The following is a 23,632-nucleotide window of genomic DNA, read 5'->3' as shown; positions in this document are numbered from 1 at the left end:
CTACACAAACACTTCCTGTCAGATAGGATCCTAACTCATTTTTTGTGGAGCCCAGCACAGGCCTGGTCAAATGAGGACACATTATAATTGAATTGAAGACCACATATGTGCATACTGCTCTATAAATGGACTGACAAGACAAATAATGGTTGGAATGAAGGGTCCTTGCATAGCTGTTGCTTCTGCCTGCACCACCGGTTCCCCTGATGATCACATATCAGGTTCCTTGTTATTTGTATCTCCTATGAGGGGTGCACTCCCTGTACCCAAAGGAAGCATCCTTATCTCTGAAGACAAGGGACACGGAGCAAACAGCCTAGCTAAGTTCCCCCCAGTTCACTACACTCAGCTCATACGACCGAGCAGAACTGGCCAGGGTGTTACGTGTATTTTTAAGTTCTTACAGTTTTCCTGGAAAACCAAATGGAACACTTATTACATGAAAATGTCTATACCTCCGTATCAGTCTTTTGTGGAAAGGCAAGCTTTATTTCCAAGCAACCTGACCAGAGCGGCCAGGGGGTCCAGAACTACAAACTAGTAGAAAGGAGGTCACAGTTACATGTTCCACTGCCAGGCTCTCGGTCGGGAGTCTCACCAGTTCCTCCTGATCGCCAAGCACCTGCGCAGGTTCCTCTTCAGGCTGACCCTAAGAAGGCAGGCTTGAAGAAGCCCGTGATTTTGTTGAACAAACACACCTATCTCCAGAAAGAAAACACCTGGAGGCAACTTGCGGGACTCTGCTTAATTATTAAAATAAATATTTACATGGAAATACAGTTATTTTAGTTCTTCACATTTTCACACTTAAAAGAGACACAGAGATTTCCTTCATGTTTTCAGCAGTGGAGTTGGTAAAGATCCTGCCTGTTTCATAGGAAATGCATTACTCCTCACGACAGCCACCTGGAAGATCATTCCATCACTTTTGAAGGACTGGTTGGGTTGGCATCTGCAATGGTAGCCAAATAAATGAGATTTCTGTGTAGCACATGCTGGTACCTACGGGTGAAAAACAGGCAAAAATTAGTCTTGTTTTTACTGAACGTGAACAAACAACTGGAAGAGAATTTACCTACTCTATGGAAAGGCTCATCCACTGACTGATGAGTCAGTGTTAGCCACCAACTTGTTTAACACGTTCAAGGAAAATATATCCAGAATCTTACCTGTTCTCACTCATTTCCATAGGCACCTCTCTAGACTATGGTATTGAACCAAACTCCTAAACTGGTCCCTGTGCTCTATCTCTGTACCCCTACTCTGTTCTCCACGTAACAGCCTGAGTGATCACTGTACAACTTAAGTTAAGATCATGTCCTATCTCTGTTTAGTACTTTTCAAAGGCTCCCATCTCATTCTGAGCAAAGCTGAGCCCTTCTCGTGGCCCACAAGGCCCTACAAGATCAGGACCTCTAGTTGCCTCTCTGATCTCATCTTCTACCATTTTCCCTTTGCTCACTGAGTTCTGGGTACAGCGGCATCCTTGCTGACATTTAAAGACATGGAGCACACTCAGCCTGGGGGCTTTTCCACCTCATGCTCTGCCTCACATACTGCACAGCTGGCTCCCTTACCTCAGGTGTCTCCTCCAATGTCACATCAGAGACACCTGGTGTAACACAGCACCCTGCCCCCCACTTACCCACACTTCATTCTTATTCAAAGAGTTATTAGCATGTGCTTAATTATACCATCTCCTCTGGTTGGGTTGGCATCTGCAAGGGTAGCCAAATAAATGAGGTTTCTCTGTGGCACATGCTACACAGAAGGTAAGCTCCACGCCTGCAGAGCTACTGTTTTGGTCCTGATTCCCCAGTAGCTAAGACAGTTCCTGGTACTCAGCAGGACTTACAAAATACCTGAACAAACTTAAAAGCAGGGATGGAATACCTCCACGTGTGCTTCCTATCGTAGCGATTCTCAGCCAGGGAGTCGAGCTCCCTACCAAGGAAGAACAGTCAGACTAGGAAGCAGGAGGCATGGCGGGCGCAATGTGAAAAAGCCCACCAGGAGACCTGGATAACTTTCTTACCCAGAGGCTGAGAATCACTGCACCAAACGGAATGCTTTGCAACTCTTTCTCATATAGAAAAATGGGAGTGTTTACTATAAGCTGCAAAAAAGCAAATGACCAAATACCAGAGTCAAATGTAAAAACTTATCCAAAGACGGATTATCTCTACTATTCCACTGAGCTATTCAGTGAAGGATTGTAGGTGATTTTTTTTTTTTTTTGGGGGGGGGGGGGGGGGAAGAGCATGGCTTTCTTAACTATTACTTCAGTAACAATGAAATAATGTATTTTTCTATAATAAACGGCATAATTCCTGGACTACATTTAGAAAACAGACTATTTCCTCTCACTAGAGCACATTAAATTACTGAACAAAATTTACCTCTGGCTTAACTTAGACATCTTTCATTGGTCTTTGTGTGTTAACGTTGCAAAGTTAGAAATGGGAGGGAACTTAGCAAGCAAATGGTCGGACCCCACCCAACTGAACAGAAAAAGGGTGAGCAGCCGGGGATCCACGATAAGACAGCCGCCGCCACCACGGCTCCCAGGAGCACGGCCACCCCTTTATTTCCTCTCAGGCTGCCTCTCCTAAACTCTAAGGGTCCCCAAGAGACCTGCAACCACGGGAGCAATGGGCAGTGGCAGCTCACCCCAGGCCAGCCCGGGAATGTGTCTCCGAGGCCCCTTTTCTCTGACTTTCCAGGGAGCACAGCAGCCCCGCCCAGGCTCTCTCCTGTCGCTTCTCCCACCCTAAGCCCTTCCTTGTGTCACTGTTCCCTGCTTTCATACACGTACCCTAAAAGCAGAAAAGAGAAAGCAGCCGCCAGTATCATCTCCTAAGACTACCTTTCCTGTGCTTCCCTCCCCATCCCCGCTGTCAGCAGCTGGCATGGCTTCGGGTGACGAAGGCTTTGCCATGAGCCTAACTCAGGTTTTAAGCGGGTGCCGCCTCTGACGCCAGGCTTCACAGGGTGCAGTCCCACGGTGCTGGGCAGGCAGTCCACCGCCCTGATCCTCCCCGGAAGAGCTCGGGACAGCGGCTGTGTCACCACACAGGCCTCCACGCCACTCAAAAGTGAGGGGAGGGCCCTGGCCGGTTTGGCTCAGTGGATAAAGCATCGCCCCGCGGACTGAAGGGTCCCAGGTTCGATTCCGGTCCAGGGCACATGCCCGGGTTGTGGGCTTGATCCCCAGTAGGGGGCGTGCAAGAGGCAGCCGATCCATGATTCTCTCTCATTCATTGACGTTTCTAACTCCCTCTCTCTCCCTCTCTGAAATCAATAAAAATATATTTTTTTAAAAAAAAAAGTAAGGGGAGGGAGCGGGGGACTTACTGGACGCACTCGTTCGCCCGGCCTTTGTTCTGATACTCCACGATACAGCGGATCAGCTGGTCATTCTCCTCCAGGAGCTGCAAGATCAGAGGAGGGGTCAGTGCCACACGACACCACGGCGTGAAGGAACCTGCCCGCGGCCTCACAGCCCCGTGCCAGGCTGTCCTGCCCCGGCGCCTCTGCTGACTTGGTTTCCCTCTCACCCCAACCCCAGAGTCCACACCCAGGCGCACGGTGTCGGCGGGGATGCCGCCACCCCGGGAAGCTTCCCGCACCGGCGGCCCTTCCGGTCCTCGACTGGGAAACCCCTCCCCTTGGTCCGCGTTAGCGCTCACCCGCTGGATGGTCTCCTGATTGACTTGCGCCTTGCCTCGCAGCCAGTCCGGTACGAAGGCCACCGACATCCCGGGAAGCCAGGTCGGAACCGGGTCCCAGGCCCCGGAAACCCCCGCGCCGCCAGAGCAGAGCCAACCAGCGGCTCCACACACTCCGCGGCAGGGACCCTGGGAAGATCGGGGTTAGGTCTCGACGTTGATTGGTCCTCCCGCTTAGAAGGCGGGAACAGGCGGAGCGTCATCTGTGATTGGACACGCAAGAGTGACGCTAGGCGTCCCTCGGGGCCTGGGCCTCGGGGTCCAGCTGTTGCGGGCGGATCCTTCGCGGTTGCGCAGTCTGGGAAGCGAGCTTGGGGCGGGGCCCGGCAGCAGCGCTGGCTTTTTAACCCTCTGCAGTCTGTACGCAGGAGCACCGCGCCTGGGTCACTCGAGAATCGGGGCTGGAACCCAGGAAGCTGGCTCGGCCAAGTCCACTCCTCTTCCCATATCACTCTCGTGCCTCCAGTTTGCGCCTGGAGGGGAACCCTGGGCACTGTCTCCTTACAAGCCAAATCCGCGCAGGGCCGAGGAAAACACTGCTGAGCTTTATGATTTGCGGAGGGACAAACTCACATATATATATACCTGTTTGTTCTTTCGGCAATAATAATGCTTTATGAGGTTTACACAAGGCATGAGTACCAGGGGGCAGGATCCCCTGGAGGTCGACTTGGACTCTATCATTACTCTCTCTTGGTTTTTGTGTTTGTTTTTTTTACATTGAACTGCAACCTGCATACTCAATTGACAACATTGACATCCCAATTAGGAGTCTCAAAGGTGACTCAAATTCAGCTTGTCTAAGGTGGAACTGAGGACCAATCTTCTCTCCAAAATCAGATCTTTCTCCAGTGCTCCCATATCGATGAGTCCCTCCACCACCTACCCATTCCCTCAAGGCTGAACAGTGGCATCATTCTTGAAAGGACCTTGTCACCCTTTCACATCCTTCATCACCACGTCCTGTTGATTTTGCTCATACACTTCTCGGCACGCTGCCTAGTTCTCTTCCTCATCAGCGTCGCTCTGGTCCAAGCTCCAGCTTCAGCCTCTCTTACCCAGATGACTGCATTGGCTTCCCACCTGGTCTGACCACAGCTTCCATTTGGGTCTTAATGTCAAGCAGCCAAGGTGATTTTTACAAAATGCAAACCTGTTCAGTATCCCACTGCCCTAAACTGTCTACCATGGCCTACAAGATCCCACCTGGTCTTACCTCTTCCAGTCTCCCTAGTGGCTCTCACTTTACTCCTTTACTCTCTAAAGTCAGAATTTCATTTCTCTCTCTTTTTTTTTGTGGCAACATAGACATAACATAAAATTTACCATCTAACCATGTTGAAATGTACAATTCAGTGGCACTTAGTACATTTACATTGTTGTGCAACTATCACCACCATCGATTTCCACCATATGTCAGCTTGTCCACCTGAAATTCTGTGCCTATTACATACTAACTCCCCAGGTGCTCCCCAACTTCTTGTCATCCCTCAAGGAGTCCCGTTGCCTTGCACACAGAGTCCTTCCTACGGGATCCCGTTCCCTTCTATCTGAAACGCTCTTTTCCTTTTTGTCCTGGTAGCTACTAAGCCAGTGTCACGTTCTCAGAGAGGCATCACCGGACAACAAAGTCCAGGCCAGAAGACGCCGTAAATTCTCTCTCTAAAAAAAAAAAAAAAAAAAAAAAAAAAAAAGCTTGCTCCTCCCTGAAGAGCGCATATCTCGGTTTGTATCTAAACACGGGTGGTGTAATTGCTTGATGGGTGCTCTCACTCTGCCCTCCACTCTTTGCGTAGTTTTCAGTGTCAGGAGTTCCTCGCCACGGGCGCAGTGCCTGGCATAGTGCCTGGCACACAGCAGGTGCTCACAACTGTTTGAAAGAATAAATGGGTGAACTCCGCTGCCCAGTCTCCCTGGAGCCCATCTGTGAGAGCCTCCGACCCGGACCGGGGTGTGTCCCTAGACTTTGGCATCTCTTCCAGGCTGGCAGGAGGCTGTGCTCTTTGGTTTGCCTATCTCGGGCCGGCCGCCCAGCCGTGCGGACGTCGGAACCCACGCCCGGAGCGCGCTGCGCCTTCACGCCGAACCTCCTCGCCTCGGCGCGTCAGTGCTGTTTGCTCCTCCGGCAGGAATCGAGCTTAGACCGTGAGGCCTCCTGCCACTTACCGGCGCGGGAAATACAGGCCTGGACCTCGGACCCTGCGGGTGAGCGCGGGGAAAGGGAAGAGAGTTGGGAGGCGCGCGCCCAGCCACGCCCCCTCTGCCTGTGGGTCGCGGCCCTTTAAGAACCACTTCATTCTTAACCCAGCCGGGAAGGGCGGCGGAGTCACGCCAGGATTGGTCGGTTCGGGTGCGAGTGTTGCTTAGCAGCAGCGAATGGGAGTTGAAGACGCGCGCATGCGCACTGCCCCCTACCTGCGCCTGGGCTGCCAGTGACCTGGGCTGGGTCTGCCCTGGGGGCTAAGGTAGCGGACGAGGCGGCGGGTGGCTCGGCGGCGCGGAGGGAGGCTGCTGACTCCCGGAGGCCGCCGTCCGGGAGAGGTGAGGGCTTGCGGGCGGAGGCGGGCGCAGCGGCCCGTTAGCCGACAGCAGGCGGACTTGGTGTGGCGCAGGGCGGGCCTGGAGGTGGAGGCGATTCCGGGCCCGCCCCTCCGGCAGGCCCAGCCTTAGCCCCGCCGGGCTCTGCGGGGCTTCCCGGAGTCGCCGGTCTCCCTTCCTGGTGCCCGCCGCTCTCCAGACTGGGACCCTCCTAGGCACGCACCTGCAGAACTGTCAGCTGTCAGTTGCGCACCGAGCGACGCTTCCGGTGGGAGGAGATGGGTGTGTCCAAAAGAGAGAGCGGGCGATTATTTCCTTAATTACCCACAAAACTCATGCCAGGAGTATCGTTTAGTTTTAATAGCAGACTTCCCTTGGCGTGCAGATCTTGTAAGATTTGGTTTACCAGATCGTGGCTGTACTGGACCAGCTTTTCTGAACACCAGGTGTAGGAGAGGTGGTGTACTTGTGTGTCCATTGTTAAGCTTACATCTGGACCTCCAGAGCCAGAGAGAGAAAGCACCCCGGGGGAGAATTAGGACTGGAGAAACCAAAGCCACAAAAAGAATATCACAAGTATTGAAGAGTAATTGGTGACATTTGCGACATGGTCAGACAGAATAAAGTAATACAATAAGTAAGGAGCCATTGCAACAGGTGCCTACGAACAGGTCTGTGATTAGTTTTGAGTATCAGTGCCCTAGACCAGTGGTCGGCAAACTCATTAGTCAGCAGAGCCAAATATCAACAGGACGACGATTGAAATTTCTTTTGAGAGCCAAATTTTTTAAACTTAAACTATATAGGTAGGTACATTGTTATTAACTTAATTAGGGCACTCCTAAGGCTTAGGAAGAGCCACACTCAAGGGGCCAAAGAGCCGCATGTGGCTCGTGAGCCGCAGTTTGCCGACCACGGCCCTCCTGGAAGGAATTGTTTGAAAGAAATGGAGTAGCGGTAATACCAAAGATTGGATTTGAGAAGCAGTAGTGTAGTGGAACGATTATAGGCTTTCGAGTATTTTGAGTAATAAAATCTGGGTTTGAATCCTGGCTCTACCACTTGAGCCTCGCAGCTACACTATTCACACCTGTCCAGTGCAGATCGTGCCTACTTCGTAGAAAGAGTTTCTAGCACAGCGTCTGGTGTATAATATTCGTTGCTATCACGTTCAGTCCCCTCCTTTCCTTAGCTCTTAACAAATGACAGTTGACCTCTACCCTCCTCCCCACCCCATCCCCAAGCAAAGTGGAACGGAGGCGCCTTCATGATCTACCAATCTTAAGTCCTGTGACTGAGAGTGAATTCAGTAAGGGTGACATGAAGGGTGACAGTAAGGGTGTTTTCTGTATTGTGTATATGAGGATTAGGCAGTACGCCTTATGGTGAAAACTTGTGTTTGAATATTTGTGTGCCAAATGCAACTTGTTTTGCCTGTTTAAGTTACCATTTCGCCAAGCCTGGTCATTTCTCCGGGAGAGGGTTAAGGATAAAGGGGAGAGGAAAAATAAAAAAACTTGGGGAACCAGGGTGGCCTCTAGCTAGGCACAACGTTTTTGCTGGTGGAAAAGGGGTTCTCTGTGACATGAGCAGTTTATAAATAGAGCTGAGAAGAGGATTTAGGAAATGGGGGAGGCAGATTAAAATATTTTATCAAATCGAGTCGTACCTCAGCCTGAGAAGGTCGCATGGAAAGGGTGGATTGGAGACAGGCCTTGACGTGGGTTTGGATATGGGGAGGTCAGAAAAGTGGCAGATATAGACGAAGAATAGGCACAGAAGTGACGAGAGTGGTGTGCATCCTGGGGGCTCCCAGGAACTGAGGTGCCGAAAAGGTTACGTGTCTAGAGCTCCTTGGAAGAAAAGCCCACCAGTGTGTGAACCTATTCACATCCTCTCGAAAACAGGAGCTGTGAGACGGGATGTGTGGGGGAGTGGAAAGACCTGTTCAAGCTGCAGTGGCCGCCTCACTAACCCCGGGCTGCGGGGCTGCCGCGTGCAGATGTGCATGCGATGCCCTGTACAAGCACCTGCCGAGTTCACAGATGGAGCTAAAACCCAGCCAGGCTCTGTCAGCAGAACTGGCCCAGGCTGCTTCGACCGGGGAAGTACCTTGTTCTAATTTGCCAAAGGCACCGTGACGGCTCAGAATCTGTTTCCTTTGTTTCTTAATGGTGTTCACATATCAAGGCCAAATATTGCGTATCTTCCTGTAATACGATTCGCTAAGTGATTTCTGTTAACCATCTGTGGGAGCGCAGTCATCATTTTGAAGACTGGCCCTGCATCAAAAATTTGCAGACATTCCGGAGGACCTGCTGTGCTCTCTCAGCTCCCTCTTTGCCCTCTGCTCTCCTTTCTACCTCCTTTAGGTTAGATGCTTGGGATCCCTAAGCTGCTCGGCACCCACCTCCCTGGGTGACCTGAAATGCACCGGTCCCTGCACCCCATGCCTGCCCTTCAGCATCAGGCACACCCTGCCCCTTTGGAGTCATCTTGCTACCTGTGTCCAGCTACCCACTGTCATTGCCGTTGCTCCTGAGCCCTCTGCCCCTGCCTCCTTGCTTCTCTGTTCCTTTCCACCTCATCCTGGTTGGTTTCATTTTGGAAAGGGAGAGATTCATTAGAGAAAAGGAACAGGAGGATTACAAGAAAAGAAGAGGCACGGAGGATAATGGAGGGAGGAAACTTGGGAGTGACAGCCATAGAGACCAGGGAAATAAGAGAAGCAACATTTGCAGTGATGGGGGGTGAGGGTGAAATGGAGCGCGCATTTCGAGGACAGGGGGTCTCTGGCACCGTCATCTGGTCCTCAGTAACAAGGTGACCTTGCTTCCCTCAGGTGTCCTCATGACTTCTCTTGCGGACCATGTCCATGATCCTCTTTGCCTGTGTGGTAAGGGTGAGGGATGGACTGCCCCTCTCGGCCTCCACTGACTTCTACCACACCCAAGAGTTTCTGGAAATCAGGAGACGGCTCAAGACTTTAGCCTTGCGACTGGCCCAGTATCCAGGTCGAGGTTCTGCACAAGGACGTGACCTCAGTATACAGTAAGCAAGCATGTTCACTTTCCCAGAACATCAGCAAAGCCGGGGCTACTTCTGTCATTTGTTCAGGTAACGTTATGCAGATCACATGGCATGTTAAAAGGAGACCTAGCCTGGCCGGTATGGTTCAGTGGTTGGGTATCGACCCAGAAACCGAGAGATTGTGGTTCGATTTCCAATCAGGACACATGCCTGGGTTGTGGGCTCGATCCCCAGAAGGGGGTGTGCAGGAGGCAGCCGATCAATGATGTTTCTCCCTCACCATTGTTTCTCTCTATCCCTCTCCCTTCCTTTCTCTCTAAAAATCAATAAAAACATTAAAAAAAAAAGTAGATCTAGCATCAGACAGTGGTCGGAGGTTGTGTGTGCGCACAATAGAGTTAGGGGGCCTTCAGCATTGCTGCTGCACCTGCAGCTTCTGTTAGTGGCATGCCCGTGGGCATCAGGAGACCCACCTTCAACTAGTTGTCATGCTTCTAGTATTGGAGATTTTTCTACACTGGATGCAGGGGTTGGAAAAAGGGTGAATAGGGAAGAGATACTACATTAAAATGGCAGGGAAGAAAACGGAGCGTCAGAAAGCCAAAAAATTAAGAAAAAAGACTTAAGAGTTCTTGCCTTCAGGTTTTGCTTTTTAAATTTTTTAACTTTTTGAAAAATGTTTAGCCGAAACCGGTTTGGCTCAGTGGATAGAGCGTCGGCCTGCGGACTGAAAGGTCCCAGGTTCGATTCCGGTCAAGGGCATGTACCTGGGTTGCGGGCACATCCCCAGTAGGTGTGCAGGAGGCAGCTGATCGATGTTTCTCTCTCATCGATGTTTCTAACTCTCTATCTCTCTCCCTTCCTCTCTGTAAAAAAAAAATCAATAAAATATATTTAAAAAAAAAAAAAAGAAAAACGTTTAAATTTAAAAAATTTAGTTACGTGCCAGGAGCCCGACAATGAAAAATAAGTCCCTCTCCTCAAGAGGCTTGAAGTATAATGAGGGAACAAGAGAGATAATTACTAAATATGATACAGGGCCTGATCCTCATGGTTTTTATCATTTCTTATTCTCGGTCTCAGAGCAAAAAGCCATTCTACGGAGGGATCAGGGCAAGGCAGGTTTTGAAATATCAGAATGGCTGGTTATAATTGTACACCATTGTTTTCTATCATTTAGGCCCGTGGTTCTCAACCTTCTGGCCCTTTAAATACAGTTCCTCATGTTGTGACCCAACCATAAAAGTATTTTCGTTGCTACTTCATCACTGTCATGTTGCTACTGTTATGAATCGTCATGTAAATATCTGACATGCAGGATGGTCTTAGGCGACCCCCGTGAAAGGGTCGTTCGACCACCAAAGGGGTCGCGACCCACAGGTTGAGAACCGCTGATTTAGGCCTTCTTTTGCTCCCAAGTGCCTTTTGCTCCCTTGAACAGTGAATTTCTAGTTGACCTGATAAGGTGGGATCCTTTCAGTGGAATTCAGTCTCAGACTCAGAAAACAAAAAGGAAAAGTCCAGGCCTGACTCCAGGCTCGGTGGTGGAGTCAGGTGAGAAGGGATGGGGCCCGAAGAGGGTTCCAGGCGGCAGGCACGTGCAGCTGTCACCCTGTGGTGTGGGCAGTGGGTGCTCAGGAGCCAGCCCTGCGCCCGCCCGCCATGCCCGTGACTCCTTCCTCTGGAAGCCTGTGCTGTGATAATGACATTCGGTGGGAGCTTCGCGCTGGACCGGAAACAGCATGCCTTTCTCTGTTAGGAAAAAAGTCCATGGCTTCAAATGAAACTCTGGGCGTTTCAGTTTTTTGAAAAGCGGAGTATAAAACCTTCTACTCATTTGTCTTTGCATTTAATAGTCACCGTTTTCACCGAGGAAACAGACTTTTTCCCTTACAGGGGAGCAGTGCCATAGCTTATTTTGTAGTTAAGGAGTTGAATTACTTTCCTAGGGTTGTCATAACAAATGACCACACACTGCCTTAAAACAACAGAAATGTATTCTCTCACGGTTCTGGAGTCAGGGTGTCAGCAGGGCGCGGGCGCCCTCTCAGGCTCTAAGGAAGAATCCTTCCCGTGCCTCTCTAGCACCTTCTGGTGGTTGCCAGCAGTCGTTGTCACTCTGTCTTGCAGAAGCCTCATGCACTCTCTGCCTCCGTGATTACATGGGCTTCTTCCTTTGGTCCCTAACCCATTATGCCTTAATCCATTATGACCTCATTTTGTCTGGATTACTGCTACAAAGGCTATTTCCAAATAAGGTCATATTCACTGGTACTAGGAGTTAGGACTTCAATATTTTTGGGGGGGGGGGCGGGGGGGGGGGGGGAGACACAATTCAGCCCATAAATAGGGACCCTCTTTCAAGTAGGAACAACTTCAGCCTAGAGACTTAGGCTCTGCTGGAAAATTCCTTATACGAGGAGGATGTCATTCTTGTTTAAAAATTGAAAACGTTTTTATATAGACTTTCAATTACAAAAAGGTGGTGGATAATATAACCTAAAAATACTTCTGCCAGAAACACCCAGAAATGTGGGTATATTTATTCATTTATATATATAAATTTTTTAAAAATATTTTTACTGGTTTCAGAGAGGAAGGGAGAGGGAGAGAGAGAGAGAGAAACATCAATGATGAGAGAATTATTGATTGGTAGCCTCCTGCACACCCCCAACTGGGGATTGAGCCTGCAACCTGGGCATGTGCCCTGACCAGAATTGCACCCAGGACCCTTCAGTTTGCAGGCCGACACTCTACCACCTAGTGAAACCAGCTGGGGATATATATATATATATATATATATATATATATATATATATTTAAATGTGTAGCTGAGCTTGAAAGAAAGAAATCCCAAGGTGCCAGAAATGCAGAAATGCAGGGGAACAGAATGTCCACGTGGGCAGTGTGTGAGCTGGCACTGAGCCTCCTGGGTGAACAGTCATAGTGAACTCAGGGTTAAGTTTCTGCATCATAAAGGGAGAGGCCTTTGAGCGTATGTAAAGTGAGGAGTTGGAATAAGACCCATGCGTAAAGACGTGAAGTTGTCACGTGTCTTGTCAGGGTGCAGCCCTAGAGCAATGATAGGGGAGAAATAGTCTGCTCACCAATGTAGGGGCAACACATCTCTCTTTGGCTTTGAATGGGAAGAAAAGATAAAATCTCACCTAAGAAATCGAAACCCTGCTTTTGTGCCTTGTGTCAGATTAGAGTCTGAGTTTATACCTTTTTGTTTTGTTTTGTTTTGTTTGTTAATCCTCACTCAAGGATATTTTTCCATTTATTTTTAGAGAGAGCAGAAAGGAGGGGAAGAGACAGAGAGAAACATTGATGTGAGAGAGACACATCGATTGGTTGCCTCCCACATGCGCCCCCACCAGGATGGGGATCAAGCCTGCAACTGGTATGTGCCCTTGACCGGAATTGAACCCTGGACCTTTCAGTCTGCAGGCCGACGCTGTAACCACTGAGCCAACCCAGCTAGGGCTGAGCTTATACTTTATACTCCCCACAGGCTAGGAATTCCTAAGCCACGGTTCAAATATCAGTGTCGGTTCCACACTGATGACATGGGAGCATCAGGCCAAGGCAAATGCAGACCCTCATGAAGAGTGAGCCTCAAGTCAGGCCTCAAGGGAGTCCCCCGGGAGAGAGCAGGCTCCGCAGTGATGAGCCGTCAGCGAAAGTGACAAACACTGGAAGAGAAGGCCCACAATGAGTGGGAGTCAGGAGGCAACACAGAAAGGGGAGTAGAGTCCCCAGAACTTGAAATAATAGCGTGACAGCCTGAAAGGAGTAGGTTTCATTTCAGGATGCCCGTCTGAGTCAGTGTTAGAACACCTTCCGATGTAGATTAAAAAAGAAAATCATTTTCCTCTAAGATGCAGAGAAGTCTGCGGCTACTTCCCTCTACTGGAACCTGCACCTTCAGATATGAGTAATGGCAGATACCGCTGTACATTCCAGAGGAAGTGTAGGAAAGGCGCAGACCCAGGTGGGTCTAGCTGAGGACACATCTATGCAACCCGCAGGTCCAGAGTGGAGGCGAGGTTGTGCCTGGGTGTGGCGGGGAGTCCATGGGTCTGCTCTTGCTAACGTAGATGTCGCCCTTTTGTTTCAGCTTTTCTTCTTCAGGGGATGTGGCCTGCATGGCTATCTGCTCCCACCGGTGCCCAGCAGCCATGGCCTTCTGCTTCCTGGAGACCTTGTGGTGGGAATTCACAGCTTCCTATGACACCACCTGCATTGGCCTAGCCTCCAGGCCATACGCCTTTCTGGAATTTGGTTTGTAACCCTCTTTTGTATTTACTGTTCTCGCTCATGGCGTGCGCAGATTTGTAGTTTAGATTTGGCTTTGACCCTCAAGGAAAGTCATTGGAGGTGTGGTAAGATATCACTGGAGAATAGCCGTGTAGCCTGAGATTTTACGGGATGGGAGAGGCCTGGGAACTTCGAGGTTTAACACTCTGGCTTGTCATCTCTCCAGAGCCTTGGGGCAGCTGAAAGGATGGTGAGAACTGTACGGGTCGGTCACCACAGCCCTGGCGAGTGGGGTCAGCAAACTGTGGCCCACGGGCCAAAAACTTGACAATAAATCAGTGCTAACATAAATAAAAGAATGAAAGCCAATGCCTTTCAAATACATAATCCTGGTTGGCACAGCACGTTCACGTTCATGTATAATTTTTTTCTCACATAGATAACCAGGTCGAGAATAACCATCCCCATTTTTTAAGCTTAGAAACATTCTGTGAGTTGTTAGGATTATGCTGTCACAAGTGGCTGAGCTAAGAATCAAGCCCTCTTCCCCCGACCCCCTTGTCACTGAGGTGAATTTCAGTCACTCTGCTCTGGAGGGGTTGGCATGACTAGTCATGCTATGGAGGGAGCACGTGACCTTTATGTATAACTCGACACCCTGGAGAGCCTGGCTGACATTCGCCTGATTGGAAATGCCACGTTCACTTTGTCCGTATTGCCTTATAACACCCGTTGAGAAGAAAATGCTCAACTCGGGGCGCTCTCTTGTTGCAGACAGCATCATTCAGAAAGTGAAGTGGCATTTTAACCATGTGACCTCTGCTCAGTTGGGGAGCAGCTTAGAAAAGATCCAGGAGGAGCTGGAGTTCCAGCCTCCAGCGGCTCTCACTCTGGAGGACCCAGATGTGGCAAATGGGGTGATGAACGGCCACACGCAGATGCCCCTGGAGCCCGGTAAGTGGCCTGCTGTTCTCGGAGGTTGCTGAAGGTGAGGGGATATTATATATTTCAAAGGGACATTGAATTCTTTCACTAGGAAGGTATTTATTTGGGGGCGGGGGTGGAAATACCTTGTATATTAATATATTTCCTGGGTGGCCGTTGTAAGAAACTTGACAGTTATAACAGTGAGTTGATCTGAGGGGAGGTGACTTTTATGATGAATTTCAGGGAAAGAGTGACTTGGCAGATTGTTTTCTTAACCAGGATGAAGTCTACAGGTTTGAATGTTGTCAAGGAGGTTCATTCTCTTTTCCTGGAAGTCACTTGTACAGATTTGTACACCTGTCTGTCTGTCTCTCTCTCCATCCATCCATCCATCCATCCATCTAGCTATCTGTTCTTTATCTATCTTTATTCCTTTGACAATGAATCTTTATCTCATCACTTAGTGAAATACTGCAAGTCTCCACTGAGAGACCCCGTTCTCCTTGATGGAGGGCCGGGAGGGCTATGGGATGAGTGTGGGCAGGGCCTGAGCCAGGGCTTCTGTTGCTCTCACTGTCTGGTTCTCCGTGAGAACTGGGGGCCTCCCTCTCTCCCTGCAGACACCTGAGTCCTTATCTGATGAACGAGGTGTTAATGAATGTGATCACATGCCCTGGCATTCTCTGGCAGTCTGGCATTACACTCAATGCCTGACATATAATGAAGCATGATTGTTAGCATTCCTTGTTTGTTTTTTTAAAATATATTTTATGGATTTTTCACAGAGAGGAAGGGAGAGCAATAGAGAGTTAGAAACATCGATGAGAGAGAAACATCGATCAGCTGCTTCCTGCACACCCCCTTCTGGGGATGTGCCTGCAACCAAGGTACATGCCCTTGACCGGAATCGAACCTAGGACCCTTCAGTCTGCAGGCCGACGCTCTATCCACTGAGCCAAACCAGGGCATTCCTTGTTTACAGTTACACACAATTAAACCTGCTCTTAGTTAAGGTGGATATTTACATTGTAAGAATTTTGTAATGGTGAAGAGCTGAATTTTGCTCTGAAAGAAAGAGCTGTCTATACTACAAAAATCTAATTATTTTAACTTCTATACTAAACTCATTGCTTGAACTTTAAAAGTTGTATATTAAAAGTGTTCATGCTTTTGGCTTAACTTTGTGTTTTAATTGAATGTTTTGACCAACAAATTCCTGGATTGGCTCTCAGGCTAGTCAGTCAGTTGTAATTTATGTTGGGAAGGAAGACTGGCTGGTTGAACCCCTCCTTTGCCGTATCTGAGATGGGGTAACTTTGTAATATAAGTTTTGTTTTTTAACCACTTAGACAAGAGGAGCAAATACTTGCCTATCCTTCTCGGACATTTTACTGTGGTTTGGCTCACCCTGTTGTCCTGAGGCTAGAGCCTGTGCAGGGAGCACATTCTGTTCTAACAGGAACATTGACTTGCTCGGTGGAGACCCTAACACTAACAATAGGCATCAGTGGGGTTGCAGCTTGCAGCAAGCTGTCTGTGTGTGCGTGTACATGGCCGTTTTGTGAGAGATGAAAGGACAAGGGAGGATGATTTAGAAAGAGCACAGCAAGAGAAATCCTGACTTAAAGCAGTTTACCGGTATGGCTTTATTTGTGAATTAGCTGTCAGTTTCTGAGAGCATTTCTCTCACACATCGACTCTCAGCTTGTAAAATGCTCCGCTCTTTTCTGACAAGGACAACATTCAGTGTCATGTGGGCTCCCGTCTTGTACTGGGTAGTGCTTTGTTGTGGGGGCCGGCTTGTGGATTGCAGGATGTGTAGGAGCATTCTTCGCCTCTACCCAGTGGGTGCCAGTAATGGCCTCTCCCCAGTGTGACCATCCAGAACGTCTCGAGACATTGTCACGTGGCCATTGAGGAAAATCCCCTAGATTCCCAGATCCATTCTGCCTGTCATTTCTTGCCCTTCCCCTTCTAACTACAGCTGCTTTTTAACTGAACATGCATGTTTAGCATAACCTGTCATTAGTGGAGGTCTAGGTCATGTCTTCATTTATTTCCTTTCATGTAGAAGGCATTTTCACAAGACACTTACTATCTTTGTTTTAATTGTGAAGCTCCTAATTTCCGAATGGAACCAGTGACGGCCCTGGGTGTCCTCTCCCTTGTCCTCAACATCATGTGCGCGGCTCTGAATCTCATTCGTGGCATTCACCTTGCAGAGCATTCTTTACAGGTAACCTTTTCTTTCCAGGTTAAATGGAAGGACACGTGGTGGAGGAAACTGATAACCTTATAACTGAAACACATATTTCATTTATAAGGTTATTATGTACTAAGGCCTTAAAATTCAAATAAAATTTTTATTTCTAATTTTATTCTTTGTAGTAAGTTGAACAAATATGAAACGTGCTCTTTCGTATCATTTTTCTAAGAAGCCAAAGGGGCCTTTGGGATACTGGTGAGAAATGGACAACTTGGTACAAGGGAGTCTGGTCCCCGTGGCCCTTGGGACCCCCGGAATCACTACAGGGCTGGGTTGTCCATGCTGGGCAAAAGTTTGAGTCTAGACTGATTGATATCATGCAGATCCCGCTTCTCTGTGTCCTTGTCAAAAACTGTCACCAGGGAGTTGACTTTCCAGTCTGCTCCTCTCAAAGCACCTTTCTAGTCTAATGTTTTTAAATACTGTTTTTAAATTTTGAAATATTTCAATCACTTTATAAGAGTCTAGAATCATCATGAGCGTAAGCAGGTATTACTTTCAAAGACAGAGCCACAGTGCTCATGCCCAAGTGCATGATGGCTGAAGTCTGAGGCATGGCTGCTGTTGAGTCTCAGGGCCCTGACGCAGGCCGGCCCGTTGGGGGAATGGCAGCAGGCCTGTGCTACAAGAGTGGTGGCTGCCTGTTACCGCATCCTGTCTTTGGCCGTGTGTGGTGTGGTTCCCACTCCTATTGTTTATGATGACTCATAACTTGTTACTTACCAATGTCTGTACACGCCAGAACTGGTGCCTGGCCAACACGATGGTTAAGACACAGTCCCTGTCTCATGGGCACAGAGCAGAGTATGGTGACGTCACTGAGGAGGCGCAGTACCTGGGCATGGGAGGAATTAGGGAAAGCTTGGGATTGACAGATGGGGAGGATTTTGAGAGGTGGCGAGGTTGTTGGGGGCATTTCAGGTTGAGGGCTGAGTACAGATGCGTGGGGAGGGTGCACAGTGTGCCCAGGTCATTGAAGACGATTGCATATCGACCCCTGGTTGATACATAAACAGGGACTCGTGTCTCACCCAGCCAGGGATTGTGTGGTGTCACCCATGCCAGACCGGATAGTGTTTCCTTTCACCTAAATATTCCTTTTCTTGTGTTCCTCCTATTTGTTTTAGGTAACCCATGAGGAAGTTGGAAATATTCTGGCTTTTCTTATTCCTTTCGTAGCCTGCATTTTCCAGGTGAGTGAAATGTTGATAGTGTGCTGAGTGGGTTAAACCCATGGCCTTATTTTGTTCTTTGGTTGGAACCATCAACACGTTTCTAGATTCTAATTTTGTTCCACCAAGGCCTTGGTTCAAATCATGGACAACGCCGGCTCTTAGCGGATGGACCCTGGGCCCATCCTGCCCTAACCTCTGATTTAACAGAGCGAGAACTTTGGGCTCAGCTAGGGAACGCTGGGCCGCAGGGCCTTCCATGGTGTCAGAGCAGGGATGTGGCCCTGCCTCCAGGGAGGGAGGGATGCGATGGCAGGGGCTGGGCGGGGCCTCCCTGGCTGCAGCAGGGCCTTGCCTCCTGTTGTTGTTGGGCAGCCCAAGTGCAGAAACGTCCTTCTGCAGAGGTCACGGCTGTGGCTGCATGTGTGTTTTTAAAACAAGGAGAGGTAAAAAGTGTTTTAAATAGTAGTACTGCCCTAGCCGGTTTGACTCAGTGGATAGAGTGTCAGCCTGCAGACTGAAAGGTCCCGGGTTTGATTCCGGTCAAGGGCACATACCCAGGCTGTGGGCTCGATCCCCAGTGTGGGGCATGCAGGAGGCAGCCGATCAATGATTCTCTCATCATTGATGTTTCTCTCTCTCCCTCTCCTTTCTTCTCTGAAATCAATAAAAGTATATTAAAAAAATAGTAGTACTGCCTGACTCAAATCTGCCCTTAGGGAATGAAACAAAAATTATAACATCAGAGAGCCTTGATTATTATTTAGTTATTTTCAGATAAGATGCATATGTAAGGGGTGGAGTAAAAAGGAGCTTTTGAATCTCCAAACGCAGAGTTAATTCTAGTAAAAACCTGGGTGTGATTCTCTTTACTTGTCCTCCACTGGGCTAGGATTTAATACTTTCTCATCTTCAAGTTTTTTTTAAAATTAAAATTTCTGTTCTTAGGGTACTTCCTCTCTCTTCCACACCCTAAATGGTGTATTATTAAAGAATTTCATGATTGTGCAAAAAGAAATTTTCAGCCCAAAATGGAAAATGCCCTCAAACTTTAGAAACAAGTCTCGGAAACCATGTGTGTTGCCTGTGGACGGTTTGTGGAGCTGCGTTTCAGGCTGCGGGATCTTACAAACCCCTCTTCAGTCCCGCAACTGCCTTCTCATTTGTTAGCTCTTTCCACGGGGATCTCTCCCTCCCCCTGAGCTGAGCCTTGGTCAGATTGCCCTGTGTTTTGAGAATGTACTTTTTTTTTTTAACATCAAAGCAAGAAGCTGTTTCCACCTTTTGCAGAACAAGAACAACCTCTTTTCCATGTGAGAGCCCGACACAAAATATCAGTCCCTCTCCCCGCTGAGACCTTCCCATCTCCGACAGGAAAGGCTTTTGAGGATGCGATAAGGGAGCTGTCTGGGGGACAGCAGACCCTGTGGGCTTGTAACTCAGGAAGCGCTAAGCTGGGAAAAGCATAGCTCCGCTCACCACCTTTCTCACCTGCCATGAGCCCCTGCGGGAAAACGGCACTGGGAGGCCAGTCAGGCTGGTCGCGTGTCCTGGCCTGGCTGTCTGCCCCTGACCCTCATCTCTTCTTCCTCTGCATTTCTGTCTGTATTTCCTAAGCTTCTTTCAGGAGTGCGATGTTCTGATTCCTCCTGTGATACCTGTTTCACTTTCCTTCTCTCTTCCAAATCTCCACTTCCCGCCAGTGGCGAACAGTGACTTACCCAGTGAGTGGCAGCCTCGTTGGGATGAATTCAGTTTAATAAGTTAACGTGGGTGAAATGATGCACGTGGCAGGTGTAAGAAGTGAATCTGGCATCTGGCCCGTGGCCATTTCACCGCCCGATTGGACCTCCCCTCCTGCTGTCATTTCAGTGTTACCTGTACCTGGTCTACAGTCCAGCCAGGACGACGAAGGTGGTGTTGATGCTGCTCTTCATTTGCCTGGGCAACGTGTACCTGCACGGGCTGAGGAACCTCTGGCAGATCCTCTTCCACGTGGGCGTGGCTTCTCTGTCTTCGCACCAGATACTGACGCGGCAGCTCCAGGAGAAGCCGGCTGACTGTGGAGTGTGAGGAACGGGCCCTTTTGTTACCACATGAGGGTCATCTGTGTTTCCCTTTTGGCTTCTCGACTTCACCTCCAGTTTCCATCCTTGAAGTTCATTTTGACCAGACGGGACTGAGCGAGACTGGGGACTTCTGACAGGTGCAGTGGAGGCACGGGGTCGCTCGATGCCCAGGCCCCATTTCGAGCTGAGCGTTACTGCCGGCTCTCCAGTTCGGACATTTACCTAGGACAGCAGGCGCTGGGCTGAATTCAGACAGAGCGTATCGGAAGACCAGAAGGGGATTCTTTTGGTCTTTTAAACCGAATGATGCAATAAACCACTAGATTCAGTAGTGCTAGTTTTAGTGATAGGCAGTTGTCTCTGAGGAACCGCGTTCAAATCCATATCAGCGTTTTAGTCTAAATGTGACTTGATTAGGTTTTTTGAGGGTCAGTACAGGGTGAATTAAAAACTTAAAAATATGGTTCATGAATTAAGCAACATAAATTTTGTTTACATTTTTGATAACAGGATAGTTATCAATATGATACTTTTAGAACAGTTAAATATATTTTGGATATAAATTGAACTTATCTACATTTAGGGTAAGGATAGACTTAGGCTGAGAAAATGGTTAAGAAAGCTCAGTTTATTTAATTTATAAATATAACCTTGTATGGTGGTGGGACAGTGTGGGTACGGCAATGTTTTGTATGTTTTTGTGCAGGGCATATCTGAATATTTTAAAAAATTAATTGAGCAAGATTCCTTGCCATGGGTCCGGAACTGGAGCAGGGGAGCCACACGGATTCCCACGGGCGCACTTTTCGGACGCTGGTGGGAGAGGCTGTTGCCGGCAGCCTTGCACGTACGTGGCAGCTGGGGCCTGTCATTTTAATGATGAACACTTGACTCTGTGTACCTGTTCCCAGAAGACCTCCCAAATTAATCACTCCTCTCCACCTTTCCCAGTCATCTTAGTTGGATCAAGGGCCTCATTTTTTTATGAATAAGAGTTAGGTAGGTGTTAACTTTTTAAAAACTTTACAAATATAGCATTAACCCTGTGCTCAGAAAACCTTTTCTTTATCTCACTGTCAAAATACTGAGTGATCATCGTTTTCCCCAACGTGGCTGTGAGTCCGATCTTAGCTTGTCTAGTGCCATCCAGGGGCCCGTGTGGAAGCTGCCCCTAGATTGTTGTTGGTAGAAGTCTGGGATCCGAATAGCTCAGCCACAGTTGCATGGGATACTTTGAGTGGAATTATGTAGTCTTGATAAGTTAAAAAAAATCCTATTTTGGTAGTTTTTATAAGTTAAAAGCAGTGCAAGAGGTATTGGGCACAGGAGAAGGAAGGATATTGTTTCAGTGGATTCGCCCTCCTTGGTTATTCCTGGTGGTGTGTTGCTACTGAGCTACCTTGGTATCACTTTAAGAAAAACAAGTGTATGTGGCTGGGAACTGTTGGGGAACTGTTGCCAGAGTGATTTTATTTTCTTATAATGGAATTTTCTATTTTTACTCAAATAAAATATCTGGATATGAAAGTCCTACTGGCAACACTCTCAGATGGAAACTTCAGCGTTGTCGCTCTATTGATTTTGGATCTGGATAATTCTGGCACATCCAGCAGGTGAATGCTCAGCCTTTCTGGGAGATCGTTTTGAGGAGATGGCGAAATAGAGGGGAAGCTAAGGAGGCGAGACACAAACTTCTATGGTAGAAGCACAAAGAAGCTGTAAAAGTTGGTAGAACAGCGTGCGAATGACTTGTTTTCTTTTCGAGCCCATGCGCTTGCCCTGCAGCCCCGGGCCCCAGAGGCCTTGAGCGTCTGAGCCTGTGACCCACTTCCAGCAAGCATGGCAGACTGTGCTGCGGGGTCCCCCTCCTGGGAGCGCCCCAGCAAGCATGGCAGACTGTGCTGCGGGGTCCCCCTCCTGGGAGCGCCCCAGCAAGCATGGCAGACTGTGCTGCGGGGTCCCCCTCCTGGGAGCGCCCCAGCAAGCATGGCAGACTGTGCTGCGGGGTCCCCCTCCTGGGAGCGCCCCAGCAAGCATGGCAGACTGTGCTGCGGGGTCCCCCTCCTGGGAGCGCCCAGCAAGCATGGCAGACTGTGCTGCGGGGTCCCCCTCCTGGGAGCGCCCCAGCAAGCATGGCAGACTGTGCTGCGGGGTCCCCCTCCTGGGAGCGCCCCAGCAAGCATGGCAGACTGTGCTGCGGGGTCCCCCTCCTGGGAGCGCCCCAGCAAGCATGGCAGACTGTGCTGCGGGGTCCCCCTCCTGGGAATGCCCCAGCAAGCATGGCAGACTGTGCTGCGGGGTCCCCCTCCTGGGAGCGCCCCAGCAAGCATGGCAGACTGTGCTGCGGGGTCCCCCTCCTGGGAGTGCTCCCTGCATTGGCCGCCATGGTCTCCACACTTGAGTGACTGTGGTCTTGGGGTTTGAGGTTTCCTTTTGCAAGTTAAAGGGAGAAGAGGACCAGCCAAGCAGTACAAACGCATGACCACACAAACACTGTTTAACTGAAATCCAGCTGAGAGAGGCCTCAGCCCACTGGAGGGAGAAACTGCTGAGAGGAAAGGAGGACGTGAGATTTCGTCCAAGGCCAGTCCCAGCTCAGGAGTGACTTGGTCCAGGCCTGAAGTTTTGAGGCCCGCACTGCCCCCCCCCCCCCCCAACCCCGCTGCCTGTGTCATCCTCACTGCCAGAAAGCTGGCTGCACGTGGCTGTAGTTACTCTCACTCCACCATGGAGTCAGGGCCGGTCCACCACCTCTGTTTTCCCAGTGGTTAAAGGCCACCTGCCCCACCCACCTCACAGGGTGAGGTCTGGGACAAGATGAAATGAAACCTCACAAGTGCCTTCAGGTATCGGCTGCTGCAAGAGCAGGAGCGTCAGTGTTGTGTCCTGTCGAGGGTCCGGGTAGGAATGTGGCTCGGGCTCCCGAGCAGGGTTCCCCTCCCCTGGGTGCCATGGGGGAGGCACCGGGATTCTTGCTTTCCGTGCCCCCGGTGAGCCTGGCTGTGACCAGGTCCTTTTCCTGAGCGGAGATAGTCAGCACCTTTGGGATGGGATTCCCTCTGGTACTAGAGGCCCCTCTGCCTGTGGCAGGAGGAATGTGAACGCTGTTGACAGGCACTGAGTCAGGGCCCAGCATTTTAAAGATCTTTGAGGGCTGTGAGAAGGGGGTTTGGAGGAGTGCTGAAACGAAAACATTTCATCATCATTTCATCATTTCTGTCAACCTCACCTTGAGCTCCATTCTTTTCCCAGATGCCCTTCTCCAGTTCTCCCCTCCTCTCCGCCTCTGCCCCACACTCCAGCCCCGGCCACAGAGGCTGACACTGGACCCTGGAGGGATGGGAAAGGCACCTTTCATTGTAACTGGTAGGGTGCGTACAGGAGCTTCAGAGAGGCCGCGGGCTGTGTACCCCAAGGAGCTTCAGCACGCTCCTGGGGGTCTGGCCTCGGAGGGAAGCATCGCTTCGGTGGTGAGCACTGCTCAGCGTCAGAGATGACCACCAGCCAGGCTGGCCATTTGGGGGCGGGAAGCAGGGGGTGAGGGATCAGAGCTGGGGGCTCTCTGTCTGCTGGAAGATGGCAGCTGCCCCTTGGCATGTGGAGGCTGCGGGTTGCACCCCCATCCCGGGCTGCCATTGGTCG

General features: G+C 49.6%; 2 protein-coding genes across 6 annotated transcripts; one reads left to right on the top strand and one right to left on the bottom strand.

Moving 5' to 3' along the window:
- Positions 1–730: 730 nt before the first annotated feature.
- On the bottom strand, positions 731–3,881 carry SS18L2 (SS18 like 2). Its single transcript, XM_036333283.1, has 3 exons — positions 3,690–3,881; positions 3,355–3,431; positions 731–1,002 (listed from the first exon to the last, which is right to left on the bottom strand). The coding sequence occupies exons 1-3, from the start codon at positions 3,756–3,758 to the stop codon at positions 915–917; spliced, it is 234 nt and encodes a 77-aa protein (XP_036189176.1). The 5' UTR covers positions 3,759–3,881; the 3' UTR covers positions 731–914.
- Positions 3,882–5,732: 1,851 nt separating this feature from the next.
- Positions 5,733–21,546, top strand: SEC22C (SEC22 homolog C, vesicle trafficking protein). 5 transcript variants are annotated; one of them, XM_036333279.1, is made up of 7 exons: positions 5,733–5,933; positions 9,109–9,317; positions 13,417–13,580; positions 14,331–14,510; positions 16,601–16,719; positions 17,877–17,942; positions 19,794–21,546. In XM_036333279.1, exons 2-7 carry the CDS (start codon positions 9,136–9,138, stop codon positions 19,992–19,994), a joined length of 912 nt encoding a protein of 303 aa, XP_036189172.1. In that variant the 5' UTR covers positions 5,733–5,933; positions 9,109–9,135; the 3' UTR covers positions 19,995–21,546. The 5 variants fall into 5 exon arrangements, with proteins under 5 accessions (XP_036189172.1, XP_036189171.1, XP_036189174.1 ...); XM_036333278.1 differs by lacking the exon at positions 5,733–5,933 and adding an exon at positions 6,136–6,269; XM_036333281.1 differs by lacking the exon at positions 5,733–5,933 and adding an exon at positions 6,172–6,193.
- The last annotated feature ends 2,086 nt before the right edge of the window (positions 21,547–23,632 follow it).

This window comes from Myotis myotis, unplaced genomic scaffold, assembly GCF_014108235.1.
Source record: "Myotis myotis isolate mMyoMyo1 unplaced genomic scaffold, mMyoMyo1.p scaffold_m19_p_13, whole genome shotgun sequence".
Classification (NCBI taxonomy): Eukaryota; Metazoa; Chordata; class Mammalia; order Chiroptera; family Vespertilionidae; genus Myotis; species Myotis myotis.
The sequence above is the reverse complement of the archived record's forward strand: the minus strand, read 5'-3'. Positions and strand labels throughout refer to the sequence as shown.